Here is a 17,937-nt window from a genome sequence, read left to right as displayed (position 1 = left end):
AACCTAAGTGTCTGGTCTCAACCTCTGAGCGGCGCTGGTCATGAACAGTACGTGTCAAGGAAAGATCTAGCAGTTCAGATCTTTGGCAAGTATGACCCCTCCAACTCCTTTTAAAAAAAAGGTGCTCTGCCCCCCACTTGGAACTGAGCCTGCGGGGCCGGACTGACCTCTACCGACTCCTGCAGGAACTCAGCAACTTGAAGGTGGAAAGCGTGATGAAAAGGACGGACGGGAGGCAGTTCAGAATCGTGCCCGGTCCCCTCCCCCCACTTCGCCCCTGCCCAGGAAGCCCTACCTGGTCTCTGATCTCAGCCTGAGGGCTGCGTGGTAGCCTGCTGCTCCCTCACCCTCCATCTCTACACTGAGTTCATCACACCAGGGTTGGGGTGGGAGAAAGAGCCTCGGAGTTTTAGTTGGTGATTCAAGGGAAAAATAAGAAACAGGAAGTCAGGAGATTAAAAAAAAAGAAAGGAGAAGAAAGATGGGTAACACGAAATGGCAGAAAGCAGTACCCTTTCTTTCCTTATTCCCCCCCACCACCAAAGAAGTCCCCCACGCAAAAATAACAGAGCACACAGAAAGGAAAGTATAATTTATATGTACAACCAATACACCTGATACAGAAGAGGGGATGGGGACAGCCCAGGAGTGGGGAGTGAAGAGACTGGGAAGGGGGCAGCAAGAAAGTGAGGGGCAGCGAAGAGGAAGTAGGGGTTCGCCATGCAAACTGCCCCCCTCCCCGGCCCCTCCTGGGGGGGAGGGTATGCCCGTGTCTCCCCAGCCTGCCCCCCGCTGTTTCGTTCTGGTCCCAAAGGCAAGGTCGTCCCCCTGACGAGTCCCCCTGCCTGACCCACTCAAATGTAGTCCGTGTTCAGGCCTTCAGGAGGGAGGGCAGAGGTCCTCCGAGAACCTGAACCCAAGAGCCGGGGGCTCCCCCATGTCTGGCCTGTAGTATTTTTCCCCACCCTTTCTAGGTTACCCGGATCCCTAGAACAGATTGGGGAGCTCCTCTTTGGCTTGAGGGAGTATCGCCCAACCGTTACTCTCTCTGTGGGGGTGGTCCTTGGTCCCTAGGGAGAGGGGCAGATTCCCAACACAAGATGCCGGTGCGCAGGAGGTAACAGCCAGTGATTCTGAGGCTTTATTCCGAGGCTGACCGGGAGTGGGCTCCCTCCCTTTAACTGCTCGCCCTCCGCATGGGGGGGGGGGGGGGGGGAGGTAGGGAAGGAAACATGCAGCCACCCCTCCTCTTCCCTTCCTCCCTCTCTCAAGTCCCCCTCCTCTCTTCAGAACTGTCCCCCCCCCCGCCCCCCACAAAGTTCCTAAAGGCCAGGCAAGGCTAACCCCCACCTCCGCAGGGGATGGAGCTTGTACTGCAGGAGTAAAGACTGGGGAGGCTCCACCTCTTTCCTCCCCACAACCACATATCCAGAAGCTGTGTGTTGGGTGGGGGGGGGAGGGAGAAAGGGACTCAGAAGACCCCGCTAACCCCTCCCACCCAGACCTCTTCGCACCAGCATGGCCTTCAAAGCGTGGTGGGAAAGGTGCACGGGAGGAGGGAGAGACAAAGGGCCCTTCTTGAAGAGAGGAGTCGTAGAGAGGGGTGGGGGGGCTCCTAGCCCAGAGGTGGCCCCAGGGGTGGGGAAGGTGGAGAATTGGCCGCAGGTCCCAGAGCCTGAGCTGGGGGGCGGCCCCGGGCACGAGGCCTGGGTGATGGGCAGGCCTGGGGTCCGGTCAGTCGTCTATACAGATCACCTCCCCGGCTCGGGGCTCCTTCCGATCCAGCCCGTCTGACACCAGTGCCCCCACCATTTCCTTCTCCTTCTTCACCAGCACCGGAGGGCCGTTGGTGGCGGCTGTGTGGGAAGGGGGTGAGGAAGGGTCAATCCTGACTCTGCTCCCAGACATGGCTTCCCGCCCAGAGCACTTCACCGCTAGGTTACCTCGTGCCCCTTCTGATCTTCCAGGGTAGCAGGGGTGGGAAGACGAGGGCGAACCCCTCTCATGTTCCAACTCCATTACCCACCCTCCTGACTTCACCTTCTCTTCCCCAGAAGTAACCCAGACGGGGGAGGCTCGGGTAAGCAGGACCAAGCCACAGAACCACTGAAAGCCTTAGGTTTTTGGCAACGGGATTGGAAGGGAAATTAAAGGGTGGGAAGGCCAGAGCCCAGCACGACTCCACTCCGTGGAACAGTGGACACGTGCCCACAAGCGGGATGGGCCGGAGCGGTAAACGGGCAGCTGAGCGGGGCTGAAGGTCGGAGAGGAGAACTGGGAAGAGCGGGGAGGAGTCCCCGGCTGACCTGTGATGAAGGACCCTGCAGGCATCTGGCTGTAATTGGCGCCTGCGGCGGCCAGGGCCCCTACGGGTGCGGCGCTGAAGGCCGCCCCGTACCCCGGAGGTGTAGCGTACGGACCCGGGGGGAAGGCCTGCAAGAGAGAGCAAGCCCACGTTAGAGGCGCCAAAGCCTGAGAGAGAAGAGACGCCGTAGGGTGAACACAGGTCAACTCCAGAACTACTGAGTGCGTGGCATAGACGCAGGGAGCCTCGAGGGTGGGAGCGTGTTGGAGCACGGCGGTTTTCCGCACGGTCTAGAGTCGATGGGAACGTGGGCAGGAGAGTGCCCACGGGGAAAAGTGGAGTTGGGACAACGAGGGTTACCGGTGTGGGGTGAGGCTCCGTGCCCTTGCTGGCCAGCCGGCTGAGGATGCTGCGCTCGGACATCTGAAGGCGGGCTGCGATGGGGGGTATTCGGGACAGCGTGGCGGGCAGGCGGGTCACGTCCGCCTTCATGTCGCTCAGCAACTCCTCCAGCTGGTTCAGAACTGGGGCCCGGGCCACGGAGAAAGAGGGGCAAGAGAAAGACAGGGAAAGGGAGAGGTGGAGCCAGGAAAAGACGAGGAGTCAGATGGACAGACACAGTCAGAAAGACAGAGAGAGGAGGAGGTCAGAGATACCAAAGAACCAGAGGTCAAGAAAATGACAGAGTAGACAGAAAGAGTGACTCGGGGGGGGGGGGGGGGAGAAAAGGCATCAGGTGAAGAATCAGAGAGACCAGAACACAGATGGAGAGAGAGGAAAGGAAACAGGAATACGGAGAAAAGGGAGATGGGGGGGGGGGGGCAGACATTGGAAGACACGGGGCGGGGAGTTGTCAGAACATCCCATACTGCAAGAGTGAGGTTTTGGGGGTGGGGAGGACGGGGAGGAAATAGTCAGGAGGTGTGGGAGGTGGTAAGTGGTGTCGAAGATTCGAGGAATCAGGGTTTTAATATGTAAGGGGGAGGGAGGTTAGAGGATCAGCATTACAGATTCAAGGAATTAGAACAGGAATCAAGGGGGCCAGGAGTCAGTCACTACGTCAGACAGGATTAGATGGTTAGAGGGCTTTGGAACTTAATCTATTATCAGTAGGGTGAGAGGGTTGGGGAGAAAGGGGTGAAGGTCAACGGGAAGCTTCATGGGGCAGGGTCAGAGGGTGGGACGGTGGCAGTTTCTGTCTTGTGGGGCGAGCGAGACGTGAGGAACGTGATTTCTGGGACCGGGGGCGGGAAGGATTTTTGGGGGCTACACACAGGCCAAGGCCCCGGAGAGGGTGCTATTAGCGGTATGGCAGGCGTGTGGGTCAACGAAGAAGTTCCGCCCTGTGGAGGGGACGCGGCACAGTCTCACGGAGTTTGGGGAAGGGGGGAGGGTCCCTCCACTGGGCACTGGTGTGACCGCTAGTGGGCGTGGACGAGGGCTGGCTCGCACAAACCCTAGAGGCTAGAACCACAGAGTGGCCGGGTGGGTCAGGGTGGGGTTAGAGGTCAGAGGGGGGGGGGTTCAGAGGGGAAAGGGGTCAGAGGGGTGGGAAGATTTTGAGGGGTGCGGGGTGAAGACTTACGCAGCGTTGTGGGCCCTCCCCCGCGCGGGGCCGCCGCGGCCCTTACCCTTGTGCAGGACGGCGTTGGCCGGCTTGTTCCCCGCCAGCGACTCCTTGGAGAGGTGCTGGTGGCTCTCGGCCAGGCACTCGGCCTCGGCGAAGCGGGCGTGGAGGGCCATGGCGGGGTGCGCCGGCTCCTGCGATAGGTTCAGGTAGGCCGCCCGCCGAAGCTGCTCCTCGATCACCAGCGCCTGCTCCAGGAGCTGGGGGCCCGGCGGGAGGGTGAGCGTGGGACAGTGGGGGGGGGCAGCGCTGCGGCCCCACGCTGCCCTCGCTGCCGGCCCAGAGCACCCCAGCCTCACACCGGGATGGACTGTGACAACCCAGCACGGCCACGAGGTCACGCTCCGCTCTGGGCCCCCGGCATCGCTGCCACCCTCACGGCGTCAACCTTCCCCACAGACCTGGTCCCACCTCTGACCCAACCCCCTCCTCAATGCTGTTCCTTCTCTCTCTGATCCCCACCTTGAACCTCCGGGCCAGGAACTTATTTTTCATCTCCAGGAAGTTCCCCTTATTGGCTTCGGTTTTAAATGGCTCGTTGATAATGGCAAACTGAGCATCATTCTGGATGTCCTGCCACCGTGCGTAGCCATGGCTGTGACGAGGGAGGGACCATCAAGGAATTTAACAGGGATGGGCTGCGCTATGAACGCTTCTTTCGAGATGCCTGTGTGGCTCAGTCGGTTAAGCGTCTGACTTTGGCTCAGGTCATGATCTCGCGGTCTGGGAGTTCGAGCCCTGCGTCGGGCTCTGTGCTGACAGCTCAGAGCCCGGAGCCTGCTTCCAATTCTGTGTCTCCCTCTCTCTCTCTGCCCCTCCTCCACTCGTGCTCTGTCTCTCTCCCTCTCAAGAATTTAAACAAACATTAAGAAAATTTTTTAAAGACCAAAAAACAGTCCTTCCCTTTGACCTGATCTCCCCCAAAGTGTAGCACGGCCCCCCTTCCCTGGGTGCGGACTCTTCTTTCTCTGTAACTCCCCTCTCCGGACTGGGAGAACTATTTTTTTTCTTGCGTTCGTATCAAAGGATACAGGACAATCCCAGCCAGAAGCCAGTAGTCGTGTCTTCGGTGCCAGATCTCGTTGAGTCTCCCCGAGGAAATAGCTGCCCGTTCCTCATTCTGCCACAGCGTGTGAAGCTCTGAGAAGCGGGCAGAAGACAGAGACGGGGCGTCAGGACTCGGGGAACGGCAGCCGGGCGGAGGTGAGGGGTGTGGACAGCGGGAGGGGACAGTGCCCATGAGGATGAGCGTATCCCAGTGAGGAGCAGGTGGCAGGGACAGCCCCCCACCTGTGAAGCCGCCGTCTGCGATGTTGAACATGAACCGAGGCTTCTCCGCCTTCTCCTCGCGCCGCCCGTTGGACCGTGGCTCGTCCCGAGGAGGCCCCGGTCGAAGCTCCCGGTCCCCTTTCACATCCTCTGCTGGGGCAGACGGGGCAGAGCTCACACCTCGGCAGGGGCTCCTCCCAGCCCCGAAGACCCCGCCCTGCACCAGACAGGCCCTGGAACGGCACCCCCGCCCCCAGGACCCAGGCATTTGGCCCCCAGACTCCACCGCCCGATTCCCCAGGGACGCAGGTGTCCAGTCCTTCCACCCATTACCTCTCTTGCCCAAATCCCCTGTCTCCCCCTCCGGCCTCTCCCTGTGTTCCTGTCCATCCAATGGCTTCTCCTCCCCCCTCTCTCCTGGCGTTGACTCTGTGGCTGTGGGAGGGGGAAGGGGACACGAAGGGAGGATGTCACCCTCATCCCCGGACCCCGGAAGAGGGAACTCCCACATTCGAAGCCCCTCATCAGCCCTAAGCCCATGAACCCACCTGACTTCTCTCTGTCCCCCCGGTACCCAGGTTCAGGCTCCATTTCTCCTGCTATTCCAGACACCTCTTCCTCTAGAGGAATCTTCCTTGGCTCCAGCCGCTCCCCAAGCGACGGGGCTGGGCTAGGGGCATCGGCCTAGAAGACGACCATGGGGTCAGGATGAAGCAGAGATTCCGGACACCTTGACTGTCTCCTTCTCTGGGGGAGCCAGGCAGCCACACACCTCTGTTTCCACCTTCTCGATCTTCCTCTCCGGTTTCTCCTCCTGGTTTTCAGCTTCATCCTTTTCAAGAGGTGTCCTGACGCCATCTCCCTTCTCACTTGGAGCCGGAGTAGCTGCAGGGAGGAGGCAGAGACCCCACGCTGTCTCCCACTCCTCTGTCCGCAGGGCGCTGGCTCCCTGCCCACCCCTCCTGCGTCCCGACCCCCGTTACCAGGTTTAGAAGTGCAAGGGCTGTTTGTGGCAGAAGCCTCCGGGGTGGTGGGAGACGTTTTGGTAGGAGAGGAGGCCCTGGAGGAGCGCTTAGAGTCGGCACTGGGGTCGGGCATCAGCTCGGGCATCGACCAGCGCCCATTGATGTGCTCAAACTCCTGCACCTGAGAGGGGCACCGGGACCGTGGGGGACAGGGGTCAGCTGCGGGCGCTGGACACACAGGAAGCTCAGCCCCGTCCGGGTCTCCTCTCCCGCCAGCCTGAATCCAGAACTCGGGGTCGCCAGGCAGAGGGGGGCATGGGGCCTAGGTGGCCAGCTTGACTCTGGCCAAGGAGACGAGTACCTTCTTCTTGACGAGAGACATGACTCCAATTCGGGTCAACACTTGCTGGCGACTCAGGCCCTCCCGAGGGACCCCGTCAGCAAAGGTTTCAGAACCGTCTGCCCCGGGCTCACACAGATGGCGCATGAACAGAGACACATAGGCCCTGGGGAGCGTGGGGAGGGACGCAGGTTAGGAGAGCTTCAGGAGGGACCCGAGCAGCCAGCGAGGATGTCACCCTCATCCCCTGAACCCTAAACTCCCACGGTGCCTCCAGGGTGCCCCAGGGGCCCTCCCAGGGCCGCTCAATCGCACCGCAACCAGCCCTCCAAACCCCATCTCCCGCCTCCGCCCCTCCCCTTGTGTCTCCACAGTCTCCGTGGCCTTGGTGCGTCCTTCCTAGGCCCCATCAGTCAGCTCTTCGTCTTGTCCACCAGCTCCCCTACCAAGTAAATGTGAGGCGAGGCCAGCCCGGGGGCCAGGTTCCTGTCTTAACCACCTGCCCTGTGGGGGAGGAAGCCAGGCCTCTCTGCTCTAGGCTCGGCTGAGGGGAGGTGGGCAGGCTGAGTCCACGCCCCAGGAAACCAAGCCAGAAGACGCCGCGTGGCAGGGGAGCGTGATGAATCAGTTGAGTAAGGTCACATCACGTGGCGGCCAAGAGGAAGGAGCGGACACGCACGGCTCGTACCCTCGCGTGCGGCTCCACCCCGCGTGCCCGCACTCACTTGAACTCCTTCTCCGTCTTGCCCCTGAGGTCCCGCACCAGCCACTGCGTGGTGAAGGCGTCCTGTGGTGGCATCCCCCAGCGCATCACGGCGTTGAGGAAGGCCTTCCGCTGCCGGGTGTTGAATCCCAGCACCTGAGGGTCGGGGCGAGCGGGCAGCGGGCCGTGAGCGTCCCGGCATCTCGCTTCTTGGTCCTTCCCCTCAGCGACTCGGCCTCGGTCCCCCACTCCCGGCTTCATCCTCTCCTTAAGGAACACGCGGGGGCCTGGGCCCGGCTCTCACCTCGATGTTGCCCCCAACTCGAGCCAGCAGGGGAGGCAGCGGCTTGTCCTTTTCGTTCCGGAGCTGCCTCTTGGACTGTCGACGCCCTGGGTGTGTGTGTGGAGGGGGAGGGTGACCTGGTTAGTGGGCCCCCCACCTCCTCCACCCCTCAGTCCTTCTCAGCACCCCAGGCCCACAAGACGCAGAACCCAGGCAAGGCCTGGGTCACGTGGCACTTTCAGCCCTACCAACCCAGCAGGCCTGGAAGAAGCCATGCACGTTAACACCCTGGCAACAGACACTCGATGCGAGCCACGTTACCCGTGGGAATGTAAAGCTTTCTCGATTTTTCATCTAGCCATCTAAGCCCGTGTGATCACATACTCCAAATTTTAACAGCGGAGAGATCGTGGCTATCTCGTCCTTTTAGCGCATCTCCAGAAAAGCACTTGTTTGCACAAAAGCAGGGGACTTAAAGGCTCCGGGAGGGAAACAGGAAGGGTTAAGGTGGAAAATCAGGAAAACAGGTGCCACCTTCTGGACGCTCATCAAAGTCTTCATCTTCCTCCTCCGATCCCACGGAGTATTCGGACTGGTTGTCTGTGGGGAGGCAGCAGAGTGGTTGGCGACGGCTCCCGGGATAAGCCCTTTCTGCCTGGAGGCCCCCCCCCTTCTCCGGCGCCGGGCCCCCTGGTGACGCCAGGTGACTGCCGCAGTCTAACTCGGGGGCCACGTCCCGAACAGCGTGGTGTCCGCTCGCCGCTCGCCTCGTCCCTGCTCACCTCCGACTCCCACAGGTCCTGCACTAGGCGAGGACCCCGGGTGCCCACACGGGGCCTCTGCAGCCACCAGCTGGCTGAGGCCGCCCACAAAGCCGCCTGGCCTCCTGGCAGGTCCCGCGGACCCTTCCCAGACTCTTGCCCCTCCACAGCCCTCTAAATGCACCCCGGCCTCCAGACTCCTCCTCGGCCCTCTCCAGCTCCTCCGTCGGGGGCAGTCCTCACCTTGGTCCTCCTGAGCGGCGTCGTTGTAGTTGACCTGCTTGCGAACCCGCTTGCCCTTGCCGAGATTCCGGGCCAGGTCTTCCTGCTGTTGCTCGTAGTGATGCCTCAGCAGCTTCTCCCAGTAGTCGGGGTCCACGTTCTCCTCCTGCTTGATGATCTCTCGTTCGATCTCCTCAATCTGAAGGGCAGCAGAACGAATGCTGGCAGCCTCCCTCTTCGCCCGCCCGGTGCCTGCCCCGCGACAAAGCCCCTGCTCCCCTGCCGCCCAGTCTCCTGGACTCTGCGTGAATTTCCTGGGCATCGCACACCTTCCTTCCTTCTTACCAGCGACGTGCTTCTCCTCTGCTCCCACCTGCCTGTCTCCTAAACCTCTCCTCCAGCGCCCTCTGCGTCCCTCTCGCTCTCACCCAGAGCCACCGCGGCACCGCCTTCTGTGTTTATCGGTACTTTCTTCGCCTAAGTCTTCCGCAAAGTCTGCTCTCGCCCGTTAGGGAAACAACCTGTCTGAGGTCCACTACTGCCCTTTGCTGGGTGCAACGGGAAGAGAGCACATAAAAGACAAGAGCGGAAGGGGAGCCTCCTACTTCGAGGTCCAATAAGGGACTCTACCCTTCAGAGGTGGCCCGGGCTACACAGCATTGTGACCCCAAGCCTCTCACCTTGTCCTCCTCCCGCACCACGTACTGTGCCACCTTGAAGGAGCTCAGATACTCGTTCATGTTCTGCACGTCGGTGTCCTCTGTCGCATCCTGGTTCCGGTCCAACAGCCGCGCGATGGCCTCATTGTCGTAGTGAATCACGCTGCTGTCCTCCTCCTTGTTCTCCCCTGGTGGAGACCGGGAACGAGAGGGGACCCTGAGTTCCAACCAGAACCTCGGGCAGAACTTCAGCAAAGGGTCAGTGAAAAGCCCTCCAATCTGCTTCCTTTTCCCAGGAGCTCAAAGGGGAGAAGACCCTTTCCCCGGGAGTCCAGAGATTTGTGGTTGTTTTCAACCCTCCGTGTAAGAAGAGAGGCCAACCTTCCTCCCCAGGCTGCACAGGGGAGCGTTTCTGGAAGGGTTTCCGAAGACAAGTGCTCCCGTGAGGGCAAGGGGCTGCTTTCCAGAAACCACAGGAAAAGGTTCTCACCCTCGTTCTCATCCTTGAACAGCTCCTCGGTGCCGAACTTGAGGATGTCGTCCAGCTCCTGCTTGGACATGGAGCCCGCCTTGGAGCCCAGCCCAGGCCGCACCACCAGGTGGGTGAGCATCATCTTCCTCTTGGCCACCTGTGTGATGCGCTCCTCCACGGACGCTCGAGTCACAAACCGGTAAATCATCACTTTGTTGGCCTGGCCGATCCGGTGAGCACGGCTGAAGGCCTGCAGGGGCAAGGAGACAGTGGGGATGAACTGGGGTCGGGGGGTGGCAGGGCCTGCGACGCAGCTCACGTGCCTGGGAACGGAGGCTCATCTATCCCCGAGAGGTTCCTTTCTGACCGCAGGACACAACACTCTCTGCCCAGAGCCCACATTTCCCTGCTAACTGGGGCAGAGGCTCCAGGAGGCGAGTTCCCACCTGGATGTCGTTATGAGGGTTCCAGTCGGAATCGAAGATGATGACAGTGTCGGCAGTGGCCAGATTGATGCCCAGGCCCCCGGCCCGGGTGGACAGTAGGAAGCAGAACTGCTGGGCGCCAGGAGCTGGGGGCAGAGAAAGAGGTTAGGCACCTGCTAACTAGACACTCCTTGACCGCAGACAACCGCACCCCCAGCTCGGAAGCGGGGTGGCAAATAAATGCCCGCCATGCTGGGAACCTAGGCACAGGAGGCATGGGCCTTGCCCGCAAAGTGGGGCCTAGGCCTCTCCCGCTCACCATTGAACCGATCGATGGCCTCCTGCCTCAGGGCCCCAGTGATGCCGCCGTCGATGCGTTCGTACTTGTAGCCTTCGTAGTCTAAGAAGTCCTCTAGCAGGTCCAACATCTTGGTCATCTATGCCAAGAGAAGAGGACGGAGTCTGGAATGACGGAGCAGCAGGATGGGCCCCGTCTTTACCCCAACCACGATCCCTCCACTTTCCGCCAGCCCCGTCCCGTGCTCCACTGGTGCTGCCTCCCCGCCCAGTCCCTCTTCATGTTCTTCAAGCCCCACGTTCTGGTCATACTTGCTGGGCTCAGGATTGTGTCTCCTGAGGCAGAGATTCTCCTCTGAGACCCACCAAAAGGTTTCGGGGAAACCTACGAATGCCCAGAAAATCTGTACATAACTGTCTGTCCGTGCAGATTTCCAGAGAGCGGACCTATCGCTTTCATCGGATTTGTAAGAGCTCTGGGCTCTCCTGTCCCGCTCCTGGTTAAGAAACAGTTCCAGCCCCAGGGACGACCCTGAGCAGACAGATGACCCACCCTCCGCCTTTCCCCATTTGGCTTAAAAGAAGCCGGCCGACGACTTTCCACAACCTTAGTTAAGAACAGGGATCAGAGGCCAAGATGAATGCAGCCAGACCAGACGCCCTCCAGGGTGTGATCTCCTAGCCTCTCATACCGTGGTGGCCACAGGACCGAGGTAAGGGACCGGCCCGAGGTCAACACAGCTACAGACCGGCTCACCTGTGAGAAGATGAGCACTCGGTGTCCTTGCTCCTTCAGCTTTCGCAGCATCTTCTGCAGCAGCATAAGCTTCCCAGATGCCTTAATAAGTGCCCCACCCTCATAAGCCCCACTGGGCAGTTTGGGGGACTCCTGCAAAGGGAGGAGAAGGGAGGAGAAGATCAGGAAACCCGTCCCCGTGTTCTGACTGTGCCCAGAATGCCCAAAGCCCAAATCCAGCGTCCACGCCTTGCACATTCCCACTCCTCCCAGAAACTCCGTGCCACGCCCCCCGCCCCGCCTCCACTCCCCCCCCCCCCCCCGCCGCCCCGTTTTCAGAGAGCTAGCGCGCCATCAGCCCCCAGTGCGTGCGTCACCATAGCAGCCACAGGAAAGAGGTAGGGATGGTTGCAGCACTTCTTAAGGTCCATCATGATGTTGAGCAGCGACACCTGGTTCCCACCACCTCGTGAATTCAAGGCCTCAAAGTTCCGAGTCAGGATGTACTTGTAGTATTTCCTAAAGACCAGGGCGCGGAAGACACACAATAAAGGAGGCAGTGATGAGGGCGCCCTGGGTCGCCGCGTCCTGGAAAGCTGCCACCAAACCCCAGCCCCGGGTCCAGGTCACCCGGCTCTCAACTCACTTCTGCATGGGGCTCAGCTCCACCCGAACAATGAGCTCTGTCTTGGCTGGCATGTTCTTAAAGACATCGGCCTTGAGCCTCCGCAGCATGTGCGGCCCAAGCAAATCATGCAGTTTCTTAATCTGGTCTTCTTTGGATATGTCAGCAAACTCCTCCAAGAAGCCTTCCAGATTGCTAGCAGCCAGAAGAAGATAAGGAACTGAAAAGCCCATCAGGTTCTTTGCCCCTGACCTCAGGCTCCATTCTTCACTTAGATGAATCCTCTGCCCACTCAGGTTCCCCATCCCTCCACTTCTCATCTCTGCAGACCACCCTGCTGAGTCACTTACTTAAACCTCTCGGGGGTGAGGAAGTTAAGCAGATGGAAAAGCTCCTCCAGATTATTCTGCAATGGAGTCCCTGTCAGCAGCAACTTATGATCTATCTTGTAGCCATTGAGGACCCTGAAAAACTAGAAAGTGGGGCAAAGAAAGGCAGGAGAACAGGCCCGTTAGTGGCAAGTGGTTGGACCACAGTATCCACTTTTCCGGTTCCCTTTAGGATGAGAGGCCCCGAGTCCCTAGTCTGTCCCTCTCTCCCCACCGGAGGTCCCCAGGCATCTTGCCTTCCGGACCACAGAAAGTCCAGAACTTTCCTTTTTAGAAGTAGAGCAAAACTCTGAGCTCTGGGTATCTCGCTCACCTTGGACTGGTTATTCTTGAGCCGATGGGCTTCATCCACCACAAGGCAGGCCCAGCGGATGGAACCGAGTGCTGCCTGATCAATGGTGATCAGCTCGTACGATGTCAGGAGCACATGGAACTTCACCTGGGCCTCCCTCTGCCAACACAGCCATTGTCCGTTCGGCTGCCACCCGACACCCAGGCGCCTAGACCTCCACCCCTGTTCTTTACCAGACACCCCATCCTGGCCGTGATTGCCAAAGAGGAGCCAGACAGCCTGTCCTCCAACTTTGACTCCACGCAGGGATTACTGAACGTGGCCCCCGAACCACCAACACATGGCCAGTGAGGACAGAATGGACGCCCTACGTCTCCGGGACAGGAGAGCAGAAGCGTGAGAGTAGGTGGAGGGAGAGCGCCGAGAAACTAAAATTGGGGTTGGGGCAGAGAAGTAACAGGGCTGAGGCTCTTAGAGAAGACAAGGTCGAGGGGCCTACCTTCATCTTAAAAGCTTTCTTGCCACCTTTGATGGCGTTGTCTTCGAAGGAAAACTCGTTCTCCCGAATGATGGCCCGGCTGTCCTTGTCCCCCGTGTAGGTCACCACGTAGAACTTGGGTGCCCACATCTGGAACTCCCGCTCCCAGTTAATGATGGTGGAGAGTGGGGCGCTCACCAAGAAGGGACCCTTCGTGTGGCCCTGGGGGTCGAGGGTAGGGGGACCATTAGTCCGGATGTGACCCCAGTCCTCTGGCTGTCACGCTCCTCCCTGCCATCCTCGGCCCTCGAGGGCCCTCCACTCCCCGCTCTTCCCCTCGGGGGCCCCAGCATCCAGCACCTCCTTATAGAGCGAGTAGAGGAAGACAATGGTCTGTATGGTCTTGCCCAGCCCCATCTCATCAGCCAGGATGGTGTCGGTGCCCTGAGCCCACGAGAAGCGCAGCCAGTTCAAGCCCTCCAGCTGATACATGTGCAGCGTGCCTCCCGTGGCCGTGATAAACCGTGGCTGAGTCTCGTATTTCACCGTGGGCTGCGGAGGCAAGGAGTCCGGACACTCAAGGGGACGGCCGGGGCCCCTCGGGTCCTTGGTCTCCTCCGCCCTCGCCCTGGCACCGACGTGGAGGTGGACGACGACTCCCTCCACTAGGCCTGAGCCTGTGAACGTTCTAGTCTCCAGGACCTCCCCCCTCGTTCCTGAAAGCCAGCCCCGGCAGCACGACAGAGGTGGCTGGCGGCGGGAGAGCCCTGCGTGCTGCTGCTTCCAGCGGCTTCCTCGCAAACTGCCAGAATTCCCAGCCACTCCCGGGACAAGGCTGGACACCGCAGGGAGGGGCTACCGCTCAGAGAGCTCGCAGAAACTGGGCAGTCCTGTCCACAGCCCCTGGGAAACTGTCCATCATCGTGGTTCTAGAAACGGGAGACGGGCCAAGTGGGAGGACTCACGTCATTCGTAGGAGAGCTGGGAGGCCCGTCGCCCTGCAGCTCCTTCTTCTTCTTCTTGTACTTGCGGGGCTGGGCCGGGTCCTCCCCCATAATTAGTTCTCTGGGGACAGAGCGGGTCTGAGCGAGGCCTGCTCCTCGAGTGTTCGCCCTCTTCCGAACCCCTCCAGACCTACATCCCGCTTCCCCTCAACCTGACTTCCTCACGTTTCCTTTCCCCCAGGCTCCTCACCATCACCCCTTAGATTTCACCTCCGGAGCCAACCCTCCCCCGGCCCCAGCACCCTCTTCCCCATCACTCAGGATCTTCCCTCTGTTCCTCACGCCGCCTCTTTACCGGCCCCACCCCGGACAACCCCGCGCGGGCTCCCCCTGCCCTCACGCCAGGTGGGGCGCCTGTCCCTACCGTACCTCCGCTCAGCCTGAGGGTTAGCGTTCACGCCCCGGCCTCAGACTCCCTCTAGCCCACGACCTGCCTCCCTCACCGGTGTCGCCAGTAGCTCTGCTTGTGCTCCTCGTATTCAGGGATGTTCATTTCATCTTCCTCCCACGTGGACTGGTCGTACGGCAGGTCTCTCCATTTCACCAGATAGTGGTAATTCCCCTTTTTATCCACACTGTGGGGCAGAAGGCCAAGAGGGGGAGCAGGAGGAGAAAAAGAACACGGACCAAATAGACGGAAATCGTTAACAAACGCGGTCAGCAGCAAACACGTAGCATCTGTTACCTAATCCTCAACGGCGGGACACTGCGGGGGAACTCAGGATGGCCGAAGACCGCCCTAACTTTTTCCGGATGGCTTCTTAACGATCAACTATCAGGGCCGTCTGGGTGGCTCGGTCGGTTAAGTGCCTGACGCTTGGTCGCGGCTCGGGTCATGATCTCGTGGTTCGTGAGTTCAGACCCCACGCTGGGCTCTGCTGACACAGCGCGGAGCCTGCTTGGGATTCTCTCTGTCCCTCCCTCTCTCTCTCTCTGCCCCTCCCCATTCGTGCTCGCTCTCAAAATAAAGACTTCAAAAAAAATTTAAAAATCAACTATCAGAAAACATCCCTGGGCTTCTATATCGTTTGTTCGTCTCATCGGTATCGACTGAACGCCTATGAAGGGTGAGGCACCGTTCCGGGCAGGGGTGATCCAGCGACGAACAAAACAGACAAGTGACCCTGTTCTCACGGAGCTCACATTCTGCCGCGGAAGGCAGCAACGAAATGGGTAAACACCTAGAATAACGCCGGGCGGTAACAAGTCCCGGCAAGAAAGGACTCCTACTACAGTGGCCTGGCTAAACCACGTTTTCCACGTTTGCTTTCATGCCCCGACACCCAGACTCGCGTGTCATCAGATTAGAGGCGACGACAGAAGAGTCGCGCCCGCCCGGACTCTCCTCCTGGTCTGCCCCATTGAGGACACAGGCCCAAAGGGAGTCATCCAGCGGGAGCAGGCGTTTGGTTCCCGGACAAATACGAACGCGGGGCCACGGCCGCCACCACGAGCGGCCCAGCCCGGCAGGCCTGCCCGCGGGCCACAGGCTCACCTGTGGTTGATGATGCGGTGGACAGTCATCCACTCCGGCTTGATACCAAAGCGATAGTACTTTTCCTCCATCTCCGCGTAGTGTGGGTCCTTCACCTTGCGCTTGTCACTCTTCCCGTCGTCCTCGCCAGAGCCATAGTCCAGCGGCGGGGGCTCGTCCATGTCGTTCTTCCGCTGGTAGTTCCGGTACATCACCAAGTGGAAGATTTCCAACTGATGGGACGCAGAGGACGGGGGAGAGATGGTCCCGGCATCCGAAGAGGACAAAGTGGGGGGGTGGGGCGTCAGGGAAGGGCCCCGGGGCGGGGGGGGAGCGGCCCGGGGAAGGGGCTGTGAAAGAGGGGGCGAGACACGCGGAAAGCCAAAGCAGGAGAACGGACAGTGCGCGAGGCAGGACAGGCAGGGCCTGGCGAGGGCCTAACGAGCAAAACGACGCAGGGAAGAGGTCAGCAAGATTGAGGGTGCTGGTAACACGTGCTTACAGACACAGAAGGAGAGTGAGCTAAGGAAGGCTAGGTTTTCTCGAAGGAGGAGAGCTAAGGGAGGCCGACGTGGACAGGATAGGAGAACCAGAGAACCACACGTGGAGACAACGGCAGGAGGAGGGCCAGAGGCCTAGCGTGAGGACGAGCGAGGGGTGTGGGACCACGGTGCCTGAGGGGCGAGCGAGTGACAGCAGCGGCCAAGGGGGTGACAGGAGGGGGAGAGGAGGGGTCTCGTACCTGAAGCTCCTTGGCCCAGGAGCAGTGCCAGTAGGACAGTCCCACCCACTTGACAAAGAACTCTCGCTCGGATCGGCCTTGAAGGGGGCGGGGGGGTGGGGCATCCGGGTTCCCATCCGCCTGTTGGGGCGCCGGCACTGACACGGGTGGCTCCCCCCACCGCCAATGCAGGATCTTCTGCACGCGGCCTTTCAGCACGGGGCACTTGGGGGGAGACACGCGCGAGGAGGAGACACAGAGGCAAACACAGCCCACCGTTAGAGCAGGAGAACAGGGGTCCCACAGGGGAGTCAAAGGGCAAGGGAGGGGAGGGGAGGGGAGGGGAGGGGAGGGGAGGGGAGGGGAGAGCGCTGGATGTCTGGGTCCCAGAGCGGGGAGAGGAGTCAGGCCGCCAGTAGACGCTGTGGGGCGGGCGCACTCACTGTGCATCGGGGACACAGCCATTCACCGTTGGGGATGTCAGGCAGGGGCGGGTTCAGACAGTGGATGTGGTAGGAAGAAATGCAAGCGTCACAGCACAGGAGCTCGCCGCCATCCTTGCACACGCGACAGTACTCCATGTGGTCGTCCTCCTCCTCCTTCTCCCCCTCCTCCTCTCCCTCCTCCTCGTACTCCTCCTCCTCCTCCTTGGCCTCCCACTGGACCCCCTCCTTCTCCTGGGAGGCCAGGGACAGACAGAGACAGGTGGAAGGAAGGAAGGACGTGAGCGGCGAGACCGGAAGCCAGAGGCCAAGACGGGCCACCTGAACCCTAGAGGCGCAGAGGAGGTGGGTGCGAACGAAGGGGCGGGACGCCTCAGTTTCCGAGGCCGTGGATTCGGGCGGCGGAGGCAGAGGGGGCGAGGAACCAGGATCCCGGGACCTCACACATCTGGCACCGAACAACCCAAGCATGGAGGGGGGGGGCGGGCAGGAAGAAGATGGGGGGTGGGGCTGGGGTCCCCGAGGGCACCGCGTACTCACGCAGTGGGGGCAGCTCCATTTGCCCTCAGGAGCCCGGTCAAGCTCAGGATCAAGGCAGACGAGGTGGTAGGCACGAGGGCAGGTGTCGCACAGAATGATTTCCCCGCCCTGCTGGCACACCTCACAGTAATCCTGGTGGTCCGTCTCGTAGCCGTCAACCTCGTCCTCCCCGGCCACTGCGGGACAGCCCAGGACTGCTGCGCACACCAGGGGAGGCACGGGGCACAGAGAGAGAAGGAGAGAGGGAGAACGGGGAAAGAGAAGGGTTGAATAAAGGAGACAGCGTGGAAAAATGAAGATCACGGACGAACGGCAGGAAGGCAGGCTGTCAAAACCACACACAGCGAGCACCCCTCACCCTTCTTCTTCTTCCTCCCTGGCCGGCCTCTCTTTAGCTTCTTGGTGCGGACAGGGCCATCAGGCCGGCCCGAGGCGCTGTGGACGCTGCCACTGTCCAGGTCTGACTCCTCAGCCTCGGGTTCGGGGCCCTCGTCGCTCTGAAAGACATACTGCCCATAGCCCCGTGGTGGTCAGGGAGGCCGGCTTCACGCCGCTGCCCGCCCCAGGCCTCTGGCTCCTGTTCCGGCTTCCCTCGTGGACCCCTGCGTCCGGACCCCCAGCCCTGGACATACCCCCCCTCCTCCCCAGTGCTCAGCGGACTTCAGGGGCCGCTCACCGAGCCTCCCTTCTTCCGCTTGCCACCCAGCAGCCCTAGTTTGATTTTGAGTGGCGCCATCTTCTTTCCCCGAAGCTTCTTGCGTCCGTCGGGCACTCGGGGGCTCTTACTCCGCCTTTTATGGCCTGGACCTGAACGAGGAGTGGGGTGAGGGAGAAAGAGCAGAGGTCACGACACCCTGGAATAACGGAGGTCACGGGGGCCTCTGGTCTCCCTGCAGCCTCTTCCTGG

The 17,937-nt window shown here is 60.7% G+C and overlaps 1 protein-coding gene and 1 non-coding gene across 19 annotated transcripts in view; both read right to left on the bottom strand.

The window, feature by feature from the left end:
- Positions 1–577: 577 nt before the first annotated feature.
- The window catches only part of CHD3 (chromodomain helicase DNA binding protein 3), a 25,789-nt gene continuing 8,429 nt past the window's right edge, over positions 578–17,937 (bottom strand). For 3 of the 18 annotated variants that reach the window (XM_086685877.1, XM_086685882.1, XM_086685883.1), the window contains exons 6-40: positions 17,707–17,837; positions 17,389–17,539; positions 17,031–17,227; positions 16,491–16,724; positions 16,069–16,272; positions 15,348–15,559; positions 14,296–14,427; positions 13,814–13,913; positions 13,209–13,400; positions 12,870–13,070; positions 12,392–12,529; positions 12,040–12,161; positions 11,711–11,884; positions 11,442–11,583; positions 11,086–11,217; positions 10,351–10,468; positions 10,053–10,177; positions 9,625–9,856; positions 9,156–9,322; positions 8,497–8,674; positions 8,027–8,092; positions 7,514–7,599; positions 7,232–7,365; positions 6,528–6,672; positions 6,185–6,347; positions 5,974–6,086; positions 5,750–5,885; positions 5,535–5,636; positions 5,223–5,354; positions 4,964–5,072; positions 4,395–4,527; positions 3,891–4,132; positions 2,666–2,829; positions 2,307–2,433; positions 578–1,856 (exon numbers count right to left, since the gene is read on the bottom strand). In XM_086685877.1, coding sequence (XP_086542003.1) covers positions 1,616–1,856; positions 2,307–2,433; positions 2,666–2,829; positions 3,891–4,132; positions 4,395–4,527; positions 4,964–5,072; positions 5,223–5,354; positions 5,535–5,636; positions 5,750–5,885; positions 5,974–6,086; positions 6,185–6,347; positions 6,528–6,672; positions 7,232–7,365; positions 7,514–7,599; positions 8,027–8,092; positions 8,497–8,674; positions 9,156–9,322; positions 9,625–9,856; positions 10,053–10,177; positions 10,351–10,468; positions 11,086–11,217; positions 11,442–11,583; positions 11,711–11,884; positions 12,040–12,161; positions 12,392–12,529; positions 12,870–13,070; positions 13,209–13,400; positions 13,814–13,913; positions 14,296–14,427; positions 15,348–15,559; positions 16,069–16,272; positions 16,491–16,724; positions 17,031–17,227; positions 17,389–17,539; positions 17,707–17,837 — 5,375 coding nt within the window. In that variant the 3' untranslated portion in view covers positions 578–1,615. Of the gene's footprint in view, positions 1,857–2,306; positions 2,434–2,665; positions 3,174–3,413; positions 3,649–3,890; positions 4,133–4,394; positions 4,528–4,963; positions 5,073–5,222; positions 5,355–5,534; positions 5,637–5,749; positions 5,886–5,973; positions 6,087–6,184; positions 6,348–6,527; positions 6,673–7,231; positions 7,366–7,513; positions 7,600–8,026; positions 8,093–8,496; positions 8,675–9,155; positions 9,323–9,624; positions 9,857–10,052; positions 10,178–10,350; positions 10,469–11,085; positions 11,218–11,441; positions 11,584–11,710; positions 11,885–12,039; positions 12,162–12,391; positions 12,530–12,869; positions 13,071–13,208; positions 13,401–13,813; positions 13,914–14,295; positions 14,428–15,347; positions 15,560–16,068; positions 16,273–16,490; positions 16,725–17,030; positions 17,228–17,388; positions 17,540–17,706; positions 17,838–17,937 lie in introns of those variants that run through there. The other 15 variants (XM_086685879.1, XM_086685884.1, XM_086685887.1 and 12 more) reach the window with 14 other exon arrangements.
- On the bottom strand, positions 6,958–7,098 carry LOC112857173 (small Cajal body-specific RNA 21). The gene has a single exon (XR_003223310.1).

This window comes from Puma concolor, chromosome E1 (assembly GCF_028749965.1).
Source record: "Puma concolor isolate L17-30 chromosome E1, mPumCon1.1.hap2, whole genome shotgun sequence".
Classification (NCBI taxonomy): Eukaryota; Metazoa; Chordata; class Mammalia; order Carnivora; family Felidae; genus Puma; species Puma concolor.
The sequence above is the reverse complement of the archived record's forward strand: the minus strand, read 5'-3'. Positions and strand labels throughout refer to the sequence as shown.